The 20349-nt window shown below is 44.2% G+C and overlaps 1 protein-coding gene across 1 annotated transcript; it reads left to right on the top strand.

The window, feature by feature from the left end:
- The first annotated feature begins 1142 nt into the window (after nucleotides 1-1142).
- Nucleotides 1143-19324, top strand: ANKRD22 (ankyrin repeat domain 22). The gene is made up of 6 exons (XM_077822712.1): nucleotides 1143-1339; nucleotides 11293-11484; nucleotides 12660-12767; nucleotides 13986-14063; nucleotides 17330-17428; nucleotides 18497-19324. The coding sequence occupies exons 1-6, from the start codon at nucleotides 1319-1321 to the stop codon at nucleotides 18572-18574; spliced, it is 576 nt and encodes a 191-aa protein (XP_077678838.1). The 5' UTR covers nucleotides 1143-1318; the 3' UTR covers nucleotides 18575-19324.
- The last annotated feature ends 1025 nt before the right edge of the window (nucleotides 19325-20349 follow it).

The following is a 20349-nucleotide window of genomic DNA, read 5'->3' as shown; positions in this document are numbered from 1 at the left end:
TGGAAATGTGCTGGAAATGGCCCACGTTGTTTATCAGTTCAAAAGGTTTTCTCTCCCCACACCCCACTCTCCTGCTGATAATAGCTCATCTTAAGTGATCACGCTCCTTACAATGTGTATTTTTTCACAGTCTGTTTGTATCTAAAATCTCCTCACTGTACTTTCCACTTTATGCATCCGATGAAGTGAGCTGTAGCTCACGAAAGCTTATGGTCAAATAAATTGGTTAGTCTCTAAGGTGCCACAAGTACTCCTTTTATTTTTATATATCCAAAGATTATGTTAGCTCTGTTAGCCACCAGGCTGCTCTCAGAGAAGATGGTGGCACCCTCTTCTGGCAAGGGGCACAGAAAAGCATGGTTTGTTTGTGGATTAGGTGAGTGTCTCATGTTATTCTGGGCATATAGAAGGGTAGGTAATTTTTCAGTTTTCCTTGTGCCTGCACCAAAAGTCACCGAGGCTGCTCAATGGCTAAATTTCACACCCGGGAATATAGAATAGTTTGGAGAGATATGGGATACTTCAATTGTGAAGAATCTGGTAACTGTGAAGGACAGTGATCATTGTATTGTAAGTTCCCCAGGGCATATTCTTTGCCTTCCCTAGTTATTGTAAAGCACTACATACACGGATGATGCTGTACAAGTGATAGTTATCGTATCACAACCTGAACTCCTTTTCCATCCCATTTTAGCAGTGGATAGACTAGATTCATTGTTTCTGATTTCTGTGATTGTGTACTAAAGGAAGCATATTTATCTGATAAAGCAAATCTGCATTTACCTTTCTATGGGAATGTTAACACCGCTCTTGCTAGTTTAATCTCATTTTCAGCAGTCACAGCTGTTATATTTTAGGGTCCCATTTTTTACTATTTGGGTGATAATCTAACACCTAGTTCTGTAAATTCTTCTTTTAGAAATCTCACATTTCTTCATTCATTTTCTTGTGCAATTTGTCTTCTCCCCTGTGGCTAGTTTAACCTTTTCCTTTAAGAGAACCTGCTATTGCAAAATAAGTCTAGCTGTTGTAACTTGTACTACTTGTGTCAGCCTTGCAATAAAACCCACACTCTCATGTTTACCTCACTGGGTTGGGCTTTTGAAAACGGCATCATTTCATACTCCCTGATTAGGAAAGCACTTACAACAAGTGTAGCTTTGGAAAGGCTCAGATACATTGTTCATGGCTCAAATCACTCTGCTAAAGGACTCTTGAGATTAAATTTTAATCAACTTTAAGTAAACTCAAGAGCAACTGAAAGTCAAGAAAATCTGCTGGTCAAGTGAGCTACACGGGACTTCAGGCAAGAACAGTCATGGGGATACTTTATTCAGAGGTATGTGGTCATTTCTTATGAGGTATGTGAAACTGTAGAAGATCTATATAGAAGAGATTTAGATTTCCTTGACAGGCTTACATTAGGAATTGAAAACCCCATCTTGTCTAAAGTATAATATTTTAGAAGTGTATAAGGGTACTTTTTGTACAAATACCTACATTACATGGGTTGTTTCATTTTCAGAGAAGAAGGTGTTAGCTAAGTTAAGAGTATGCTACAGCTCTGCATTCAGAGCGAAGCAGTTTGGGGTTCTGTTTGACATGTTAGGCAATGCCACTGAGTGGCCACTTTACCAACTGTGTTAAAACCAAGCCAAACTATTGCCTTAAGGGCCAAATCCAGCGGCCATTTCTCTTTACTGAATGGAAGAGAGTTCTCTCCTCATTCCCACCCACATCTTAGCGTCAGTAATGGGGAGACAGCGGTGGGGAGGAAGGGGATTCCTTGATTTTAGCAGGAGTGCTGTATAAAATGTATGGCCAAATGCTTTCCATAATTACAGACAAGGAGCTGAATCTCTCCTTTGCTCCCTAAACTCTGATTACAACGGATAGGTTTCTCCTGCTGGATATAGCATAGAACATACATGCCTCTCAAAAACTAAATTTACATATGGAAAAGCAATAAAGTTTTCATTTAAAAAAGTAAAGCGCTATTTCAAATGAAATGGAATGAGGCACTTTAATTTATATATAGTTCAGTTGCACGCGTTCATAAGCCAACTAACTGGTTCGACTTCATTCCACTTCAAAGCTGTAGACAGATATTTACAACAACTTCCTTTTAACGTCTTTACTACTCGGACAGAACTTTCTCAGGCTTTTTACATCAAAAACTGAAAGTTTAAGAGGTTTAATTAGAGCAGAGTCAGTGTAATTACTGTCAACATTTCTTTCATACTTTTTAGTAAACAACTAAATTCATTAGTTATTTTTCCAGTAGAATGTATTTTTAGGGAGTAATTTTCTTTGGAAAGTAGGGCTCCTACATGACTAATATAAATGAACAGTGATGTAAATGAGTGACAAGTTATAGTTTCTGGACAGTTGGGATGCTGACCGATTTTTCAGAAATGGTGTAATAATTGTTTTATTTTCCAATTATTCTCTTCAACATTGATTCACACCTAATATGTAGAATAGGTGTGTCAGCTTGAGTTAGATTTCAAGGCATAAATTAATGCAATGGAGTTTCTGAAACAGAGTATCTATGCTTTGTGGGAAGGGACTCCATTTTATAAGAGCAAATGGAAATGTAAGACTATTTCATAAAAACCCGCATGCAATTTTGAGAGACTGTAGTTATCTGTACTCTGGGTCACAGTTACAAGACTAGCTGCATTGTTGTCCCCTCTGTGAGTACAGGCCTCATTGCCCTTTCATCAGGTGTCAGGCCTTGTCACAAAGATAAAGGGAAAGGTAACCACCTTTCTGTATACAGAACTATAAAAATCCCTCCTGGCCAGAGGCAAAACCCTTTCACCTGTAAAAGGTTACGAAGCTAAGATAACCTCGCTGGCACCTGATCAAAATGACCAGTGAGGAGACAAGATACTTTCAAAGCGGGGGGAAACAAAGGGTCTGTCTGTCTGTCTGTGTGACGCTTTTGCCAGGAACAGAGCAGGAATGCAGCTCAGAACTCCTGTAAAAAGTTAGTAAGTAATCTAGCTAGAAATGTGTTAGATTTCTTTTGTTTAATGGCTGGTAAAATAGCTGTGCTGAATGGAATGTATATTCCTGTTTTTGTGTCTTTTTGTAACTTAAGGTTTTGCCTAGACGAATTCTCTGTGTTTTGAATCTGATTACCCTGTAAGGTATTTACCATCCTGATTTTACAGAGGTGATTCTTTTACTTTTTCTTTAATTAAAATTCTTCTTTTAAGAACCTGATTGCTTTTTCAGTGTTCTTAAGATCCAAGGGTTTGGGTCTGTGTTCACCTATGCAAATTGGTGAGGATTTTTATCAAGCCTTCCCCAGGAAAGGGGGTGTAGGGCTTGGGGGGGAAGACTTCTCCAAGTGGGCTCTTTCCCCGTTCTTTGTTCACCATGCTTGGTGGTGGCAGCATAGGGTTCAAGGACAAGGCAAAGTTTGTACCTTGAGGAAGTTTTTAACCTAAGCTAGTAAGAATAAGCTTAGGGGGTCTTTCATGCAGGTCCCCACATCTGTACCCTAGAGTTCAGAGTGGGGAAGGAACCTTGACAGGCCTCATGCCCTTTCCAGCCCAGGGGAAGTTCTCTCTGTTAGATGACACTCTGGGATACAGTACCCTGTGCGTCAACTGTGCTTACCCAGCAAGCACAACTGAGCTCAGCACCTGTGACTTTTCCCGTCAGGGGTCTGTGACTAGTGGTATATACAGTCATCAGATCAACCTTCTTAAATCAGTGTACTTATTGATCACAGTAGGAACAAAGAATGGAGGGGAGATAATTTAAATTTAAATAGCTCCATGTCTAGTTGGCAGCCGGTGTCAAGTGGAGTGCCCCAGGGGTCGGTCCTGGGGCCGGTTTTGTTCAATATCTTCATAAATGATCTGGAGGATGGTGTGGATTGCACTCTCAGCAAATTTGCGGACGATACTAAACTGGGAGGAGTGGTAGATACGCTGGAGGGGAGGGATAGGGTACAGAAGGACCTAGACAAATTGGAGGATTGGGCCAAAAGAAATCTGATGAGGTTCAATAAGGATAAGTGCAGGGTCCTGCACTTAGGACGGAAGAATCCAATGCACCGCTACAGACTAGGGACCGAATGGCTAGGCAGCAGTTCTGCGGAAAAGGACCTAGGGGTGACAGTGGACGAGAAGCTGGATATGAGTCAGCAGTGTGCCCTTGTTGCCAAGAAGGCCAATGGCATTTTGGGATGTATACTTAGGGGCATAGCGAGCAGATCGAGGGACGTGATCGTCCCCCTCTATTCGACATTGGTGAGGCCTCATCTGGAGTACTGTGTCCAGTTTTGGGCCCCACACTACAAGAAGGATGTGGATAAATTGGAGAGAGTCCAGCGAAGGGCAACAAAAATGATTAGGGGTCTAGAACACATGACTTATGAGGAGAGGCTGAGGGAACTGGGATTGTTTAGCCTGCAGAAGAGAAGAATGAGGGGGGATTTGATAGCTGCTTTCAACTACCTGAAAGGGGGTTCCAAAGAGGATGGCTCTAGACTGTTCTCAATGGTAGCAGATGACAGAACGAGGAGTAATGGCCTCAAGTTGCAGTGGGGGAGGTTTAGATTGGATATTAGGAAAAACTTTTTCACTAGGAGGGTGGTGAAACACTGGAATGCGTTGCCTAGGGAGGTGGTGGAATCTCCTTCCTTGGAAGTTTTTAAGGTCAGGCTTGACAAAGCCCTGGCTGGGATGATTTAACTGGGAATTGGTCCTGCTTTGAGCAGGGGGTTGGACTAGATGACCTTCAGGGGTCCCTTCCAACCCTGATATTCTATGATTCTATGATTCTAAAACAAACATGTCTACAGGCACATTCTTACGCTTGATGGTAACCTGTGCAGGACTAACTTTCTTCAGACACCCCTGGAAGGTACGTGCACACAAATGGGTTGCCAGAACACCTGCCCAACAACTACCTCCTCCTTTCAGAGACAGTCCATTTTTAAACTGATAGGAGATCTAAAGGACTATTGTTTCAGGCCTGTTTCTTGTAATGGTATTGTCTCAGAACAACCCCCAAGTGTTTGCCAAGGGCTAGCTTATCTGCAGCCATATGTTTTTTGCTTCCTGCTTGTTTTTACCAGACAGCACCCTATTAGACTAAGCAGATACATTCATGCAGTAAACATCCCAATAACCAGATAAAAATCCAGTATTCATACGTTAGAGATCAGCTCCATGACTACCACATTCTGATCTAACCAAATGCTTTAAGACTGATGAACAAAATCTGTCTTACTGTCATCAGTATTTTGGTTAGAGAAGTTCAATTTGTTGAGAGCTTGATGCAATACCCAGTAAGTCCATGGAAGGACTCCCGCTGACTTCAATGGCCTTTGGATCAAGCTCTTGAGGATCCATGCTCCCCTTTTTAGATTATTCCTGTTACTGGGGCAGGAGCTGTGCTGACCATTGTCTGCCTCTGCACTACCCTTACAGGTTTCCACAACAAATGGAAGGAAGTTTTACAACTCACTGCAGACCCCATAGAATCAAGGGCAGGCAGCGTTCTACAAAGTGGCCTGTTCCCCACAACCACACACAGGGACCCCTCCCAAACATGCATCTGGATCAAATACCATGTCCTTGTGTAAGGACTTCTGCTATTTTAGAGAAAAGCACTTTCTCCTCTCTTGCCTCTGTTAGATGCAAGGGTCAGTCAACATCAGTTCTGTGGTGTCCCTCTTTAAGTTCTGGGACTTTTTAGAGTGGATGAAGACCTAGAGAAGGCAGAAGTAGATGTTGGGAGAGTGAACTATGGTCCCAGAGGCTAGTTAAGGCTTGGAGAAAATCCAGGCTACTGCTTCTTTGAGAGCCTGGGACTAGGAGCCTAGTAGAGTGTGGGTGGGCAGGGTACCCCTCGCTCCCAACCAATTGGGCAAGCTCTGGGAAGACTACTATATATTCTGTCTCTTCCCTTAGAAGATGATCTGCCTGCTGAACCCTCCTAAGCTGAGGGTGAAAGCATTGATTGGGGGGAAAAAGGACCAGCTGGAGGGGAAACTGGCCTAAGTTACAGCTTCAGCTCCAAGGAAGAGAGCTTGGGGACACCTATCTTAAGGAGAGGGACAGAGGGATTGTCTGAAGTACAACCCAGCTCCTTCTCTGGGTCGCAGCTTGTAAATGTCTCTGCTTCATTATCCAGGGTCTTCTTCAGAACCTGCTTTGATCTGAGCTCCTGTTGTGTAACAGTGGAGTCTAGTATGTCTTGTGGATGTTTTCAGTACCTCCAACTCTCCCCTCAGCCCCCAGCTCCTGGGTTTCTGGTTTGTTCCCGGCCGCTCAGACTCCAAGGGCTATATTCACAAAAGAATTTAGGAAACTAACTGCCACTTTAGGCCTAAATCCCATAATCAGATCCGATTGGGATTCACAAAACCCCTGCTCAGATGATCCTGAACTCTGCAGGCCTCTAAACTCAGTAAGCAAATGTTCGCAGTGAAAATTCCCTAGGTGCTTATATTTCTGCCTCTGATCATGTGCCCTACATCAGGCACCTGGATACTTAAGCCCAGAATGATGCACAAGCTGGGAGGAAAGACAGGCATTCCTTTGCCGAAATTGCCCATAGGATCCAATACAGTCTGAATGCTCAGATCTGGCCTACTGGATCAGGCCCCTATAGGCAAGTTTACACAGTATAGCTGGGGGAAGTATCACCATCCTAATCACTGGGCTAAAAATTATGAGGGAGGTGCCCCCTTTCTTGCTTTGTGTTAAAATGGTGTAGGTGCTTAACATTAAGACAGGGTTTGCAGCTGAGATTCCCCAGTGCGGGGAGGCACAGGCTTAGCATACCCCTTGGCTTGGCATCTCCCATTGGCTAGCTTAGGCAAGCTATATAGTGTGCTGGCTTTTGTGAATCCCATTATGAGGTGTGGGTCTCTCCCCATTCACTGTATAGGGAGCTTAACCTAGGCTTTGTGAATCCCAGTGATATTTCCAGGACCCTAACAGTTAGGCATGGCAACACTGAGTGCCACCACATTTAAGTTTTTGTGAATCTAGCCCCAAGTCTCTCTGAAGTTCAGTGACCTGAGATTCCATCTTACTGATTACCTTCTGGGCCGCTTCCTTTTCCACCTTCACCAAAGTGGCTTGTAGTTCCTCTTTCGATCAGCCAGTTGTCTTTTGAATTCTGTGATTTGAACCTACAACTCGGTACTCTGGTCATGCAGATCAGTGGAGTTTTCCTAAAGCTTCCTGGAAATTATCCCCACCACTAGTCACTGCTCTTCTTTGCAAGACAGACAGGCATTCCCCCAGAGCGGTGATTGTGGCCTTGTGCCTGTATAGGGTCATCTTAATTTAGTCTTGCCAAGAGTCATCATACCAACAACCCAGGAGACTGAAGTCATTTCTCGAGAGCAGCAGTAATACAAGGTTTATCACACTGTTCAACTACTGTGCCTCAACCCTAAAGCAGAGTACTCTTCTAGGTGTAAGAGGATGAAACTGTCTGCTAAGTCCCTAGCTTTTCCTTTAAGGCTCTAATATCTGCCGTTAGCTGTTATTAGTCTTGAATAGTTTGCAGTTTCCCCTGCTCCTTGATTTTTTTTTCTCCTTCTCCTGTTATTGGAGGACAAGATACAACCTTAAGATCTGTCACTTGCAATTTCTGAGATGGCTCCCTGGCCATCACCTCTCTTGGAGACATGCATCTCTCTCCCATTTGACTGGGATATCTCCAGGCTGAACAGTTCCCTGCCTTCATGGTGTTGTTCTCAGCAAGAGACTCTGCCTAAGAAGGCTGGTGAACTTTCTCTTCAAAGCATTAAGTGTAACTGCTCATAACCACATACACTTCCTGTGCAAGCCTATTTTATTCTTAAGGTAAAAGCACAACAGAGAAAAAACAACAAAATTATACTCATACAAATAAGCTTACCAGAGATTACCTCAATCCTAACATGGGCTGTGACAGGAGCTGTCCTTCAAAACCTCACACAAGTGGTTTCTTTATGGTTCCAAGATCATCACAGCTTCCGTTCAGAACAACAACAGTGTCTTTTGGGGCCTCAGTAGGGTCAGTCCCTCCAACTCCTCCCTAACAATTGGGACCCTCCTTGAACCAGAGGTCCTGTCCATTTGCTGGATCAGGAAGAAAGTCCCAAGGCTTTTTAAAACCAGGCTAATGATGCACAAATCCTTTGTCCATTGGTCCCTGGAGAATCCAGTTCGAACTAGTACGTAGAATCCTCTCCGGGGGTGGCTTCAAAGGGCTGATAATCAGAGTTAGCATACCTGACATTACATACAATCTCACAATAACATAAACAATTGCCTTTTAAATACAGTGGACCCCAAAACCATTGAATTTACTTCAGTAATGCTAATCTTATTGCCATAAGATTTGTTCAGGATATTGTCATATCGGTCACAGTACAGACCTCCCTACTCAAGGGAAATTACTTCCTCGTGGTATACCTTATCTAGGGCACTCTCCACCCTTTTTCTATAAACAGCCACAGCTGAAATTTACAAGGTCCGAGACCAAGTAGAAGTGGACCTTAAATAAGCCTGAGGTGTTTTATGTAGCAACATGGTATCAGGCAAGAGTACCAGGAACATGTCCTGACCCTCAGAGCCTGCACTCTAACCCAACCAGCCCCCTTTTTTTGGTTTAAGTCCCAGTCATACATTTGTCACTTTTATCTCATTTGTCCTCTTCTAAATGAGGGACTTCAATCACCCAGTTTTAAACTAGTCAAATGGCACAACAGGACAGTGTCTGCAAAAAACACTCTCTCTATAAGTCACGATTTTTTTAGGACAGCTAGCTCTTGAGCATTCAAGAGGAAAATGTAGTCCTGAGCAAGTCTTAAACAACACACAGGAGCTAATTCAAGAAGTGACAGTAGTTAAGCCACTAAATAATAGTGGCCATGACACAATTAGGTTCAGCGTCTAAGAGGAGGTAGGGTACCAAAAAGGGCCAACTTTAGAAAGGAAGATTTCACTAAAAGGAGAATGTTAGTCAAAGAAGCAATAAAGTTAAATGTAAAGGAAATAAAATCCCTAGAGGTGGCATGGATGCTGCTTACGAAAACAATAGAGCTTTAGAAGGCAGGTTAAACTGCTGAAAAAAAAGGAACAGGGCAAGCAAGGAATAAAACATTATGGCTAAATGCCAAGTTTTGAAAGACTATTTGAGACCAACTGAAATCCCATGAAGTGAGCTGTAGCTCACGAAAGCTCATGCTCAAATAAATTGGTTGGTCTCTAAGGTGCCACAAGTACTCCTTTTCTTTTTGAAATCTTTCTAAATCTGACCCTAGTGAAGGCAATAAACAGTAGCATGAACTAGAGTAGGCAATATTAGTAGGGAAATTAGAAGGGCCTAAAAGGATTTTGAAGAGCAGACAGAAAAAGGGGTAAAAAGATTCTTTAAGTAGATCAGGTGGAAGAAGGTTGTGACAGAACTTCTATGTCCACTGGATCAATTGAATAAAGGGAGCAGTTAAGGAAGACAAGGACATTGCTGAGAAACTAAATGACTTTTCTACGCAAGTCTTCACGGTTAAGGATGTTGGGAAAATTCCTACCTCGGACCCGCTCTTTTCTGGACTACACAGATTAGGTACTCTCAGGGAAAGTCTTCACAGAGCAGCAATGCATGCTGCAGGGTTATGATTTCTGAAGCACACTAATGTGTTGCACACTAATTGTTCCATTAGACCTGCTGGAGCACACTGAAAGTTCCCTAGTGCACTTTGTACCATTTCAATACCAGCATTCAGGTTGATTCATTGTGTTGGGATTGCTAAAAGAAAAGTCCAGTATATCCTGACAAGAAATTGTGTTACTTGTATTTAAGCTTCTTGACCCATATTTGCAGAAGTGAAGTGATCCTTTCTTGTTTTCTTTTTTAAAAAGTTTCTATTTTAACCTGAAGTGTGGCTCTATTCTGAAGAGTTACTATGTAAAAACTGTGCCTTCTTACTCAAGAGTTCTGATCAATGGGATTACTCACTGTATGTGAAAGTAAGCACCTGTTTAGGTGGGTTAGTGGATTGGGGTGCAGCATTTTTCAAGATTGAACTATTAGGGTATATCTACACTACAAAATTAGGTCAATTTTATAGAAGTCGATTTTTAGGCAGCGATTTTATACAGTCGATTGTGTGTGTCCCCACTAAGCGCATTAAGTCGGCGGAGCGCTTCCACAGTACCGTGGCTAGCGTGAACTTTCAGAGTGGTGCACTGTGGGTAGCTATCCCACAGTTCCCGCAGTCTCCGCTGCCCATTGGAATTCTGGGTTGAGCTCCCATTGCCTGATGGGGCAAAAACATTATCGCAGCTGGTTCTGGGTAAATGTCGTCAGTCACCCCTCCCTCCCTCCCTCCCTCTATGAAAGCAACTGCAGACAAATCATTTCGCCCCCTTTTTCCTGGATTGCCCACACAGACACCATAGCACTGCAAGCATCAGATCACCACGGGGCGGTGTTTGATAAGGGGCAGAGGGTCCCGGGGGGCAGTCAGGGGATGGGGAACAAGGGGGGTTGGATAGGCATGGGAGTCCCAGGGGACCTGTCAGGGGGCAGGGGTGTGGATAGGGGTTGGGGCAGTTAGGGGGCAGAGGGGGTTGGATAGGGGTTGGGGTTCCAGGGGGGGTGGGTGTCAGGGGACAAGGAGCCGGGGGGGGGGGGGGTTGGATGGGTTGGGGGTTCAGAGGGGGACAGTCAGGGGGAGGGGAGTGGGAGGGGCAGATAGGGGGCAGGGCCAGGCTGTCTGGGGAGGCAGAGCCTTCCCTACCCAGGTGTAATGTATTAAATTGTTCCCCGTAAGAATGTGCTACTTACGGTGTACTTACAGCTGCCAGTCCTGGCGCTTCATAAGTAGCACATTCCTATGGGGAGCAATTTAATACATTACACCCCTAGCGGCTCTCGCAGCTGCACTGCCTGGCAGGAGCTTGCAGCCCCGCCGCCCAGAGCGCTGGCAGCAGGGCGAGCTGAGGCTGCAGGGGAGAGCCAGGGGTTAGTCTCCCCGGCCAGGAGCTCAAGGGCCAGACAGGATGGTCCCACGGGCCAGATGTGGCCCGTGGCCACAGTTTGCCCACCTCGGAATTAGACCTTAATCTTTCTTTCTTTTCATGGGGCCTGAGCCTGTGAAGTGCCGAGCGCTTCCCAGAAGGTGGGAATTGAGGGACCTCACATCTGCTTGAAAGGGAGCTAACAGGATTCTCACTTCACCTTGTGGGAAGTACTTGGCTCCTCCTAGGCTCAGGCCTATAATGCCTGGGTCACTAACATTTCCTCCCCTCCTTTCCTCAGCCCATTTGCCAGGCAGCTTATGATAATGACTTCAATCAAATTCAACTGCTGCTGGAAGAGGATAGCAATTATTTGAACATTCAAGACAGCTTTGGGGGAGACACCCCCCTAATCTGTGCGTGCAGACAGGGACACAACAGAATAGTCAGTTTCCTTTTGAAATGGAACGCGGATGTGAACATCAGAAACAAGGTGAGTGGCAATAGCCAAGTGTCCCAGGATTTCCCCTCTTTTCATTAATGACATCTGATTACATTTTGCAATTAGGGAGTGGAAGAAAATGATTGCAGTATTGCCAACCCCAAAAGTTTAAAAAAAAAAAAAAAAACCAAAAAAACCCCCAAGTCAGACCTAAAAAAGCGCCATGAGATTGACCCCAAAATTGTGATTTTTAATTGGTTCTTTTTAAGCGGTCTCCAGAGTTTTGAACTCACTCATCCCCTAGAGCATATGGGACAGCAAATGAGAAACTGGATTTTTTGGTCATTGTAGCCTCATAGCAATTAATGTTGTGACTCAGCCTGCCCATCAACTCCAGCCACACCACAGTTCTTCACCCGCCTTGCTCCCCACTCCACATCTGTAGCTTTGGAGGCTCTTCACACCCTCCCAGGCCTGGCAGGAGGGCAAATCCGGGGACTTTTGTGTGTATGTCTGTCTGTGTCTCTCTCCCCCCGCAGGTCAGGAGGGATGGCAATTCCAAGGGAGCTCTCTTCTCTCCCTTCCCAGGCCTGCTGTTGCAGCATTACAGAGGAGGAGCAGACCAATACATTTTTCACAGGCGAGGAAGAGGGAGCAGAACTGCCAGGCTCTTACTGCTCTCCCCCACCCCATCCAGAAGCTTCTTTGCCTTCTGAGGGCATGGGGAGCTCTCCCTGCCTCTGCAGCAGCTCTGTTTGGCTGCTTATTCCAAACCCCTCCTACCTCCTCCTCCAGTCTCACTCCACAGCTACCCCATTACCCCCTGTGACTAGGGGAGAGCCAATGGGATCTCTAATGACACAGATTAACAATTAATGGCACACTTAAAAATGGGGGCTATTCTTGCTGTTCTTCCCCCACAGGCTACAGTAACAGCCACATGGGAACTGCAGTGCACTCTTCCCCCATGCTCCCCCTAACCTGGCCCAGGACTGGAGACATCAATTTCAGACCCCAGTCCCATGCACACTGTGCCCCTGTGAAGCTCAGGGACTGTGGCTTTGTGCAACTGAAATGTATTTCACTCAGTTGAGCAAGATACCCGTGTCCTGTTTCAACATTAATGAAAAAGAAATGCTCCAGATATAACGAGTCAGAAAGCTGTGACATACACAAGGGGAATAATTGTGCATCTAATGCTAATCAGTTGTTTCTTCCCTGTTTAGAAAGATCGCACATGTTTGCATTATGCTGTGAGAAAACGGTTTAGTTTCCTTGACTACCTGCTTATTATCATCCTAATGCCTGTTCTGCTTATTGGCTATCTTATCATGGTGAGTACAAACTAAACTAGGAAGACTTACCTTACATTTTTCCATCCTGAGACCCACTGTAGGTACACTGGCTTCCTAGCAGTGGCATACCATCTGTGTACGCAAGGCATATAACACGTGTCCCAGAAGTCACAAAAACCCTGACCCAAGTGGCAGCCTGCAGGCCAATTCCATTCAGCTCCCCACCATACACTGTGGAACAAAAAAGTATCCTCTGCACAGCATGACCTCACATGCCGCATACACGCAAGGCCAAGCCACAGGAAGGAAGCCATTTCGGACCACCTCAGGCATGCAAGTGTCGAATTACTTGCCTTACTAAAAGCATCACAGCATTCCACTGCTACTGTTTCACTGTCTCCTTCTTAGACTCTCCAATAACTCTGATGTAGGCTTTCACATGTCAAGTAATATTCCTTCTTGGAATATGGGTTTATTAATCAAGTTCACAAGGAAACACAGGACCTCCCACTCTGCCTTCCTATATGGCTTATATCTTTGGTACAGGGTCCTTAGTTCTGCTCCTGCTGAGGACATCCTATAGGCAGACTGACTCCCCAGCCTCCCTACGTGGCTTCTACAGCTTATAGGCTTACCACAGGCCCTCTGTTGGGAGTAAGAGGGGAGAAGGCATCTCTCTCTTTTTACTTCTCCTCTGGTCTCTATTAAGTAGCAACTCCAAGGACTATTTTCCTAGAGTCTCCCAGACCACTCCACTCTTGATTGACTTCTCTGACCTCTTGTAAGCCTCTCATGACCCCGTCCCAGTTGGTTCTAATAATTGAACAGGCCCATCTGATCCCTAGTCAGTCAGGGTCAACTGAGAGGGTAGTTGATCATGACAGGCAAGGCTGGGCTTGACTCCCCTTAAAGGGCCAGCCAGCCGGTGTCACCTACCTATCACAAATTAGCTATTACAAGCAGGACCCTGTACTGTAGCTCATCCAGAGTTATGAATATACACAAAATAATCCTGCATTGCATTCAAATTAAGGACTGAGTAACAACTGTAAAAGTGTATAAGGACCTCAGGATTTGGCTCTGAATATAACTGATATACTGCTGAGATAGTAGTGTCACATGTAAGTGTACTGCACAAATAGGGCATTTCCATTGTTTTGAGTAGAATACCCATAGCTAGCCCAAATCTGCTTAGTAACATGTGTTACCTGAATTAACATTCCAGCTGGGTTGGACTTCTTTCTATGTGTTTAACAGGTATCAAAAACTAAACAGAATGAAAACCTAATCAAGATGTTACTTCGAGCTGGCACAGATGTTAATGCTACAGACTATGTAAGTGGATTTGTACAGCCACAGAGGTCACTGGTGTGGTGTATACAACATTCATTTAGTTAATTTAGAAAAAGTACCTTTCAGAAGCTACTAGAAATAGTGTGATGCTTCAGGGGAAGAGCAACCTGTAAAAGGTCGTTTTGATATGTTAAGCTTGTCTGTCACTGTGGCTCACTGTTGTCCCTTGAATTTTAGGGTGAAATTTTCTAAAGTACACAATTTTCTCCCCCTTTGCAGCTCAGATTGGCTTTTATTCAACTCAATTATTGTTCTTGCCTCTAGAGTCTTAATCACTATTGCTCCAAACACAGCATCTAAAACAGATGTGAAATGTTAGACACACTCCCCTTACCCTGCTGTGTGACATTTGACTGTCAGCCTCTTTATTGCTGTGGTAGAGTCTTAGTCAAATGCTGGGGAATGATGAAGTGTTACATTGCCACAACACCCTTAAAGGAGTGCAAATGGCAAAGGAAACAAACCTGAGTTCAGTCACCCATCATCCTTCAGTGGAGTGAACATGCTTTAATTCAGCAGAGGTGATGGAAGGATTCTGTGTGTGTAGAATTGGGACTATCAAGTTTGCCAGTAGGTGTGGACTGCACCAGAAAGGAGCTGACTCCCTAGGTTGGGGGTGGTTAGACTTTGTGACTATTCTGAGTGATGTCGTGGTATGAGCGACTGTATGAACAGCTGGCCTAGAACCCTTTATCCATCCAAAGTCAGGGTAGGTTCAGGTTCTAGTCCTACACATGAACTGTCAACCTGGCTTCACAAACATCCATGGACCTGGTCTGGTGCAGTTTATGGGTCAAGGGCACTCCAATTTTGCCATTTTTTTGTTCTGGAGGAGGGGGATAATTTGATCCCTACAACCTCTTAGTCTTCAGAGGGCACTGGGTGGCTCCTTCTCCCTCCTGGTCTCATCTAGAGACTACCTGGTATACACCTACATCCATCAGGGTCTCTGGGTGCAGTAAATAATCTCTTTCTCTTTCCTCCACATAGAGCAGGAGAGGGGGGAAAGCTCCATCTCTTTCTTCAGCCAGTTTCTGTAACACTAAGGCATGAGCAGATAGTGTCCCATAAGCCTTAGTTATTGATAATGTCTAGGAAAGGTCTTGACATTCAATTGTGGCCATAGGCTACTTGCTAGGGAATCCCAGGTGCTTCTCTAACTATTATACAAAAGCTGATGTGGTATGGCAGGAGCAGGCATGCGTCTCTATTCCTCTTCTCTCACAAGAATGGAATAATTTCTCTTGTGTAATGAGCTAAGGAAGCAGATGCTATAGTCACTGAGGCCAGCCTTTAGAGGGAAACATGGTCATAAGCTAATGCATTGCAACTGCATCATTATAGAATCACAGGACTGGAAGGGACCTCAAGAGATCATCTAGTCCAGTCCCCTGCACTTATGGCAGGATTAAGTATTATCTAGACTATCCCTGACAGGTGTTTGTCTAACCTGCTCTTAAAAATCTCCAATGATGGAGATTCCACAACCTCCCCGGGCAAATTATTTCAGGGCTTAACCACCCTGACAGTTAGGAAATTTTTCCTAATGTCCAACCTAAACCTCTCTTGCTGCAATGTAAGCCCATTGCTTCTTGTCCTATCCTCAAAGGTAAAGGACAACAATTTTTCTCCCTCCTCCTTGTAACAACCTTTTATGTCCCCCTCAGTCTTCTCTTTGCCATACTAAACAAACCGAATTTTTTCAATCTTCCCTCATAGCTCATGTTTTCTAGACCTTTAATCATTTTTGTTGCTCTTCTCTGAACTTTCTCCAATTTGTCCACATCTTTCCTGAAATGTGGTGCCCGGAACTCGACACAATACTCCAGTTGAGGCCTAATCAGCACAGAGTAGAGCAGAAGAAATTACTTCTTGTGTCTTGCTTACAACACTCCTGCTAATACATCCCAGAATTATGTTCACTTTTTTTGCAACAGTGTAACACTGTTGACTCATATTTAGCTTGTGGTCCACTATGACCCCCAGACCCCTTTCTGCAGTACTCCTTCCTAGGCAGTCATTTCCCATTTTGTGTGTGTGTGCAACTGATTGTTCCTTCCTAAGTGGAGTACTTTGTATTTGTCCTTATTGAATTTCATCCTATTTACTTCAGACCATTTCTTCAGTTTGCCTAGATCATTTTGAATTATAATCCTATCCTCGAAAGCACTTGCAATCCCCTATCAGCTTAGTATCGCCCGCAAACTTTATAAATGTACTCTCTATGCCATTATCTAAATCATTGATGAAGATATTGAACAGAACCGGTCCCAGAATGGTCTTCCAGCATGTTGTACAACTCAGTTTTTTAAAATCTGTGAAGCTTACTTTGGATGCTAGTAAACATGTCTAGATAATACATTCACCTGGAAAAAACCAGCATACCTGTCCAATTTTTTTGAATTTTCATATTTGATAGACATACCTGGTCTGTTAAGTGTATGACCACTCAATTTAGTAAAAATCACAGAAATGGCAATCAGGGGTAAAGATTCTCATTCTGTAACATGGTAATGCCCTGTTAAATAGAGAGATCCAATGACTACTGTGTAATGTTTCTCTAATTGTTGTAATGATTATTGTATTGTCTCTTGATATTTACAGGGCTAGGATTTGTAAAACTGTTAAAATTTCCTAAATACAGAAATAGTTTAAAAAAAAAAACCCCACCAACCACAACTTCCTAAATTCACAGGACTGGACACAAACATGCAGTGATTCTCCTCTACCTCGGCTACTGCCTAGCTATGTTTACTAGCATGCAGCGTAAGCTTTGCTGTAGCAAAGCTGTACACAGTTAGGCTTTGCTCTGCATTAGGGGGTTGTGGGGAGGATGAGGAGTTGTACTACGCTGGGGGTAGGGGAGGGAGGGTTGTGCAGCCTGGTTTGTAGGTAGATGTGCTTTAGGATAGCAATGCAGCCTGAACCAGATCCCTCAATCTCTATATTCTCAAGCTTTGCGGAGACTGATGTCTGGGCCCTGTATCTAGATTGTTGTTTTGTGGCTTAGACCCATCTCTGGTAACAGTAAAACAATCAATCTTGTCACTCCATCACATTTTAAGTGCCTTCTGCCCTGTATCACATATGGCTACATATCATCCTTTTTCAAGAAACACACAAAACAACTTCCAACATCCAAGTACCATTGGCAGGTGGGCTGATGAAACGAAAGATAAATGTCTGTCTAAAATTTCTGCTTCAAGCGTGGTAAAAGTAAACTCTACCTGGATTCTGTTTACTTTCAGTCTGGTAACACAGCCCTTCACTATGCCTGTGAAATGAAAAATCAGTCCGTTGTCCCTCTACTACTTGAAGCCCATGCAGACCCTTCTATAAAGAATAAGGTAAGGAGATAATAGCTGTGTCTGTGAGCATTGCGCTGCTAAGCTTCCAGAAATCAGGTGGCTGGCACAGGAGAATGCTCCCCAAGAGTGGATTCACTTCTGGTGAAGAAGAAAGAAATATTTGCCCCACTGCCTTCCTGGGGGGAGAGCAGCTTTAAACTGTAAATAGCGCATGGTTGGAGCTGTGCAGGCTACTTGGGGGATGTATTGAATCAATGCATCTCCTAGGGGTCTTCGCCATGCCCATGCCCCTGTCAGTCCAGCACTACCCACTTCCAGTTATGATGGCTGGTTGCAGGCCCCCTGGTGGAATGAGATATGTGGGTGTCCTCCCCAGGGCTGCTGGGAGCCTTACACTGGCAAAACCTATTGTGCAAGGGGCTGAATCGGCAACTTCCTTTCCCAAAGGAGGCTCATCCACCTCTAATCAAATGTCAAAGGAAAGAACTAATTTCCTCACTACATACCAGAGACATGAAAGAACCTTGACAACACTGCAGTTCCTTCATTTACTATTGCTTCGACCCTGACTTCTGACATCAGCCATGTTGAATAACAGAATGGATTTTGATGTGATTGAAATAAAGACCCTGACCCACTGACTGACAGGGAGCAGGATCAGACTCAGTTAATTGAGACATCTTTTAGTGCTGGGGATTCTTATTGGTCTGGATCAGGCAATACAAACCATACAGATGAACACAAACTGGCTGATCTGCCCAATGAGGCTCTCAGGTATGTCTGCACTGCAGTCCGAGGTGTGATTGCAGCCCACGTAGACATACCCAAGCTAGCTTTAATCTAGTTAGTGGGAGTACCAATAGCAACAAAGCTGCATCAGTACAGACCTGAGGCTGCTCTGGACATTTAGTCAGAGAACTAATCTGTACCGAAGTCTGTGCTGATACAGCTTCACTACTCCTGGGATTGGTGCTAAATAGATTAACACTACCTCACATGTTTCTACACATGCTGCACCCCCTCCTCTGGTTGCAATATAGACATACTCACACTCAAGTACCTGCTTCCATGACTATTATCACAACATGTTTTGTCTATTTCTTTCAGAATGGGGAGTCTCCACTGGATATAGCGAGAAGATTAAAGTTCACCAACATTGAATGTGTGTTAAAGAAGGCATCCTAGTCCTTAATGAGATGATAAGAGTGTTAAGTAGATTTTTTTTTTCATGCCTATCTGGGCACTCCCTGTTGTACAGTACCAAGAATGCCCTGGAGGCATTGATTTTTTTGTTTTTTAAAAGATTTGATGTTTGCTGAAGACATGTACTGTATTATATTTACTGGTATGCAGTCAGTACATACGGCATATAAAATACATAGCCATGTGGTATGCCTGGAAGGAGTTGTCTTATTTTTATTCTGTTGATTTAGATAATTTTCATGTTTTTTTTTTCCAATTTATCCCCTTACTTACACTAGCAGGGAATTTTAAAAAGTTAATTTTTATTTGAAATCTGATGACTATAGAAGACATGATTCACAACAGATTCAGAAAAAAATTGTATTTAAATTTTATAATTTTTTTTAATAGATTGCTGGATATATTTGACCACAAGACAGTTGTCACCAGTGGTCTGCAAGCCCAAGATATTACATCTGAAGCTTTTCCTTTCTAAATATTCTTGACTAATGATGGCAGGCCAGAGAATGAGTCTTCAGGCATTCTGTACATGTGGAGCAAAGCTGCCACTCCAGGACACCCCCTTATGCCTGGATGTAATGATGCAGCAACTCTACTTCAGTCTCACACGCTATCCTTCAGCCCAGTCTAGTTGTAAGAGTGACCTGGCCCTCTGGCCAGACCACTTTAGAGTCCAGCCCTTTCCCAGGGCTTCAGTCTTTTATCAAAGTCTAACCAAACATAAGAAAACAATCCAACCTTCAGCCTGGCTGGGGTCAGCAGGCCATCTCTCCCTCATATGCATGCCTCAGTTACTATAGTCTTTCTCCAATGACCCCTCTGTCCAGGGGCTGGCACATTCCTCCCCTCACTCAGGGGTTCAGACAGGCTGCTGCTTATCTGGTCTTCTACCTCTAGTTCTCCTGGGCAATAGCATGTGCTGTCCTGTCTTCTCAGCTGTCGATTTCTCAGCCTTCTTTCAGGCTGTTTCCCAGAAAGGAGAAACTCCTCTCCTCTGGGACTCCTTTCCAACTGTGCTCATCCAGCTCTAAATAGATAGCCCCAGCTCTCCCCCAATAACTAAGTTTTGCCACCTCTCCATTTGATCAGAATCAGCTGTTGGGGGGGAGAGGCAGGAGTAGCTGATCCATCTCACAAGGAACCTTTAAAGGTCCCTCCCCCAAACACGCAACAACATAGAACTCTCATTTTTGTCCCTTTGGTGCATTTTGAAGGGGAAAATGAACAAGTGAAATCTAATCCTTCCAAGTCAAGAAATAAAGGGACAGCCTCTCTCCTGTGCCAGCGAGAGACAGTGCAGGAGGAGCAGGGTGGCATACAGCTCCCTGGTTCTCAGGTCTGGGTCAGTGCCAATGGTGCTTAATACTAGTCCTGGTCAGCTCCAAATTTCACCATGGCCTAGGATCCTTAATCAAAAATCAGTGGAGGATTGCTATGGCAGACTGGAGTTCTTCCACATCCCTTTCCTCCCCTGCCATACCTGTTATACCTTCAAGTGAGGGCATGGAATCATATTTTGTTTGACATACATTTAAGAAAAAGGACATTCTTGAAAAACAACGTGGTAGTGGGAGAGGAGACCATAATAGGAGTGAATGCTGGCATTACTGGGGGCCTGGAGAGGGGAATGTGATATGCAGTAAGGTTGGAAATGCAGGCCAGAGCAAAATGGGTTAGGGCCTTACTATAGGAGCAGATTTCAGAGTAGCAGCCATCTTAGTCTGTATCCGCAAAAAGAACAGGAGGATTTGTGGCAC

Source organism: Eretmochelys imbricata, chromosome 7, assembly GCF_965152235.1.
Source record: "Eretmochelys imbricata isolate rEreImb1 chromosome 7, rEreImb1.hap1, whole genome shotgun sequence".
Classification (NCBI taxonomy): Eukaryota; Metazoa; Chordata; order Testudines; family Cheloniidae; genus Eretmochelys; species Eretmochelys imbricata.
Note: the sequence above shows the minus strand (reverse complement) of the source record. Positions and strands in the feature narration are given on the sequence as shown.

Bases quoted from the DNA above. Each gene is read 5' to 3' on its own strand.
- ANKRD22 (XM_077822712.1), top strand. From the start codon at position 1,319: ATGGGGATACTTTATTCAGAG. The intron at 12,768-13,985 runs GTGAGTACAAAC...TGTGTTTAACAG, and splicing joins TTATTGGCTATCTTATCATG to GTATCAAAAACTAAACAGAA. The intron at 17,429-18,496 runs GTAAGGAGATAA...TATTTCTTTCAG, and splicing joins ACCCTTCTATAAAGAATAAG to AATGGGGAGTCTCCACTGGA.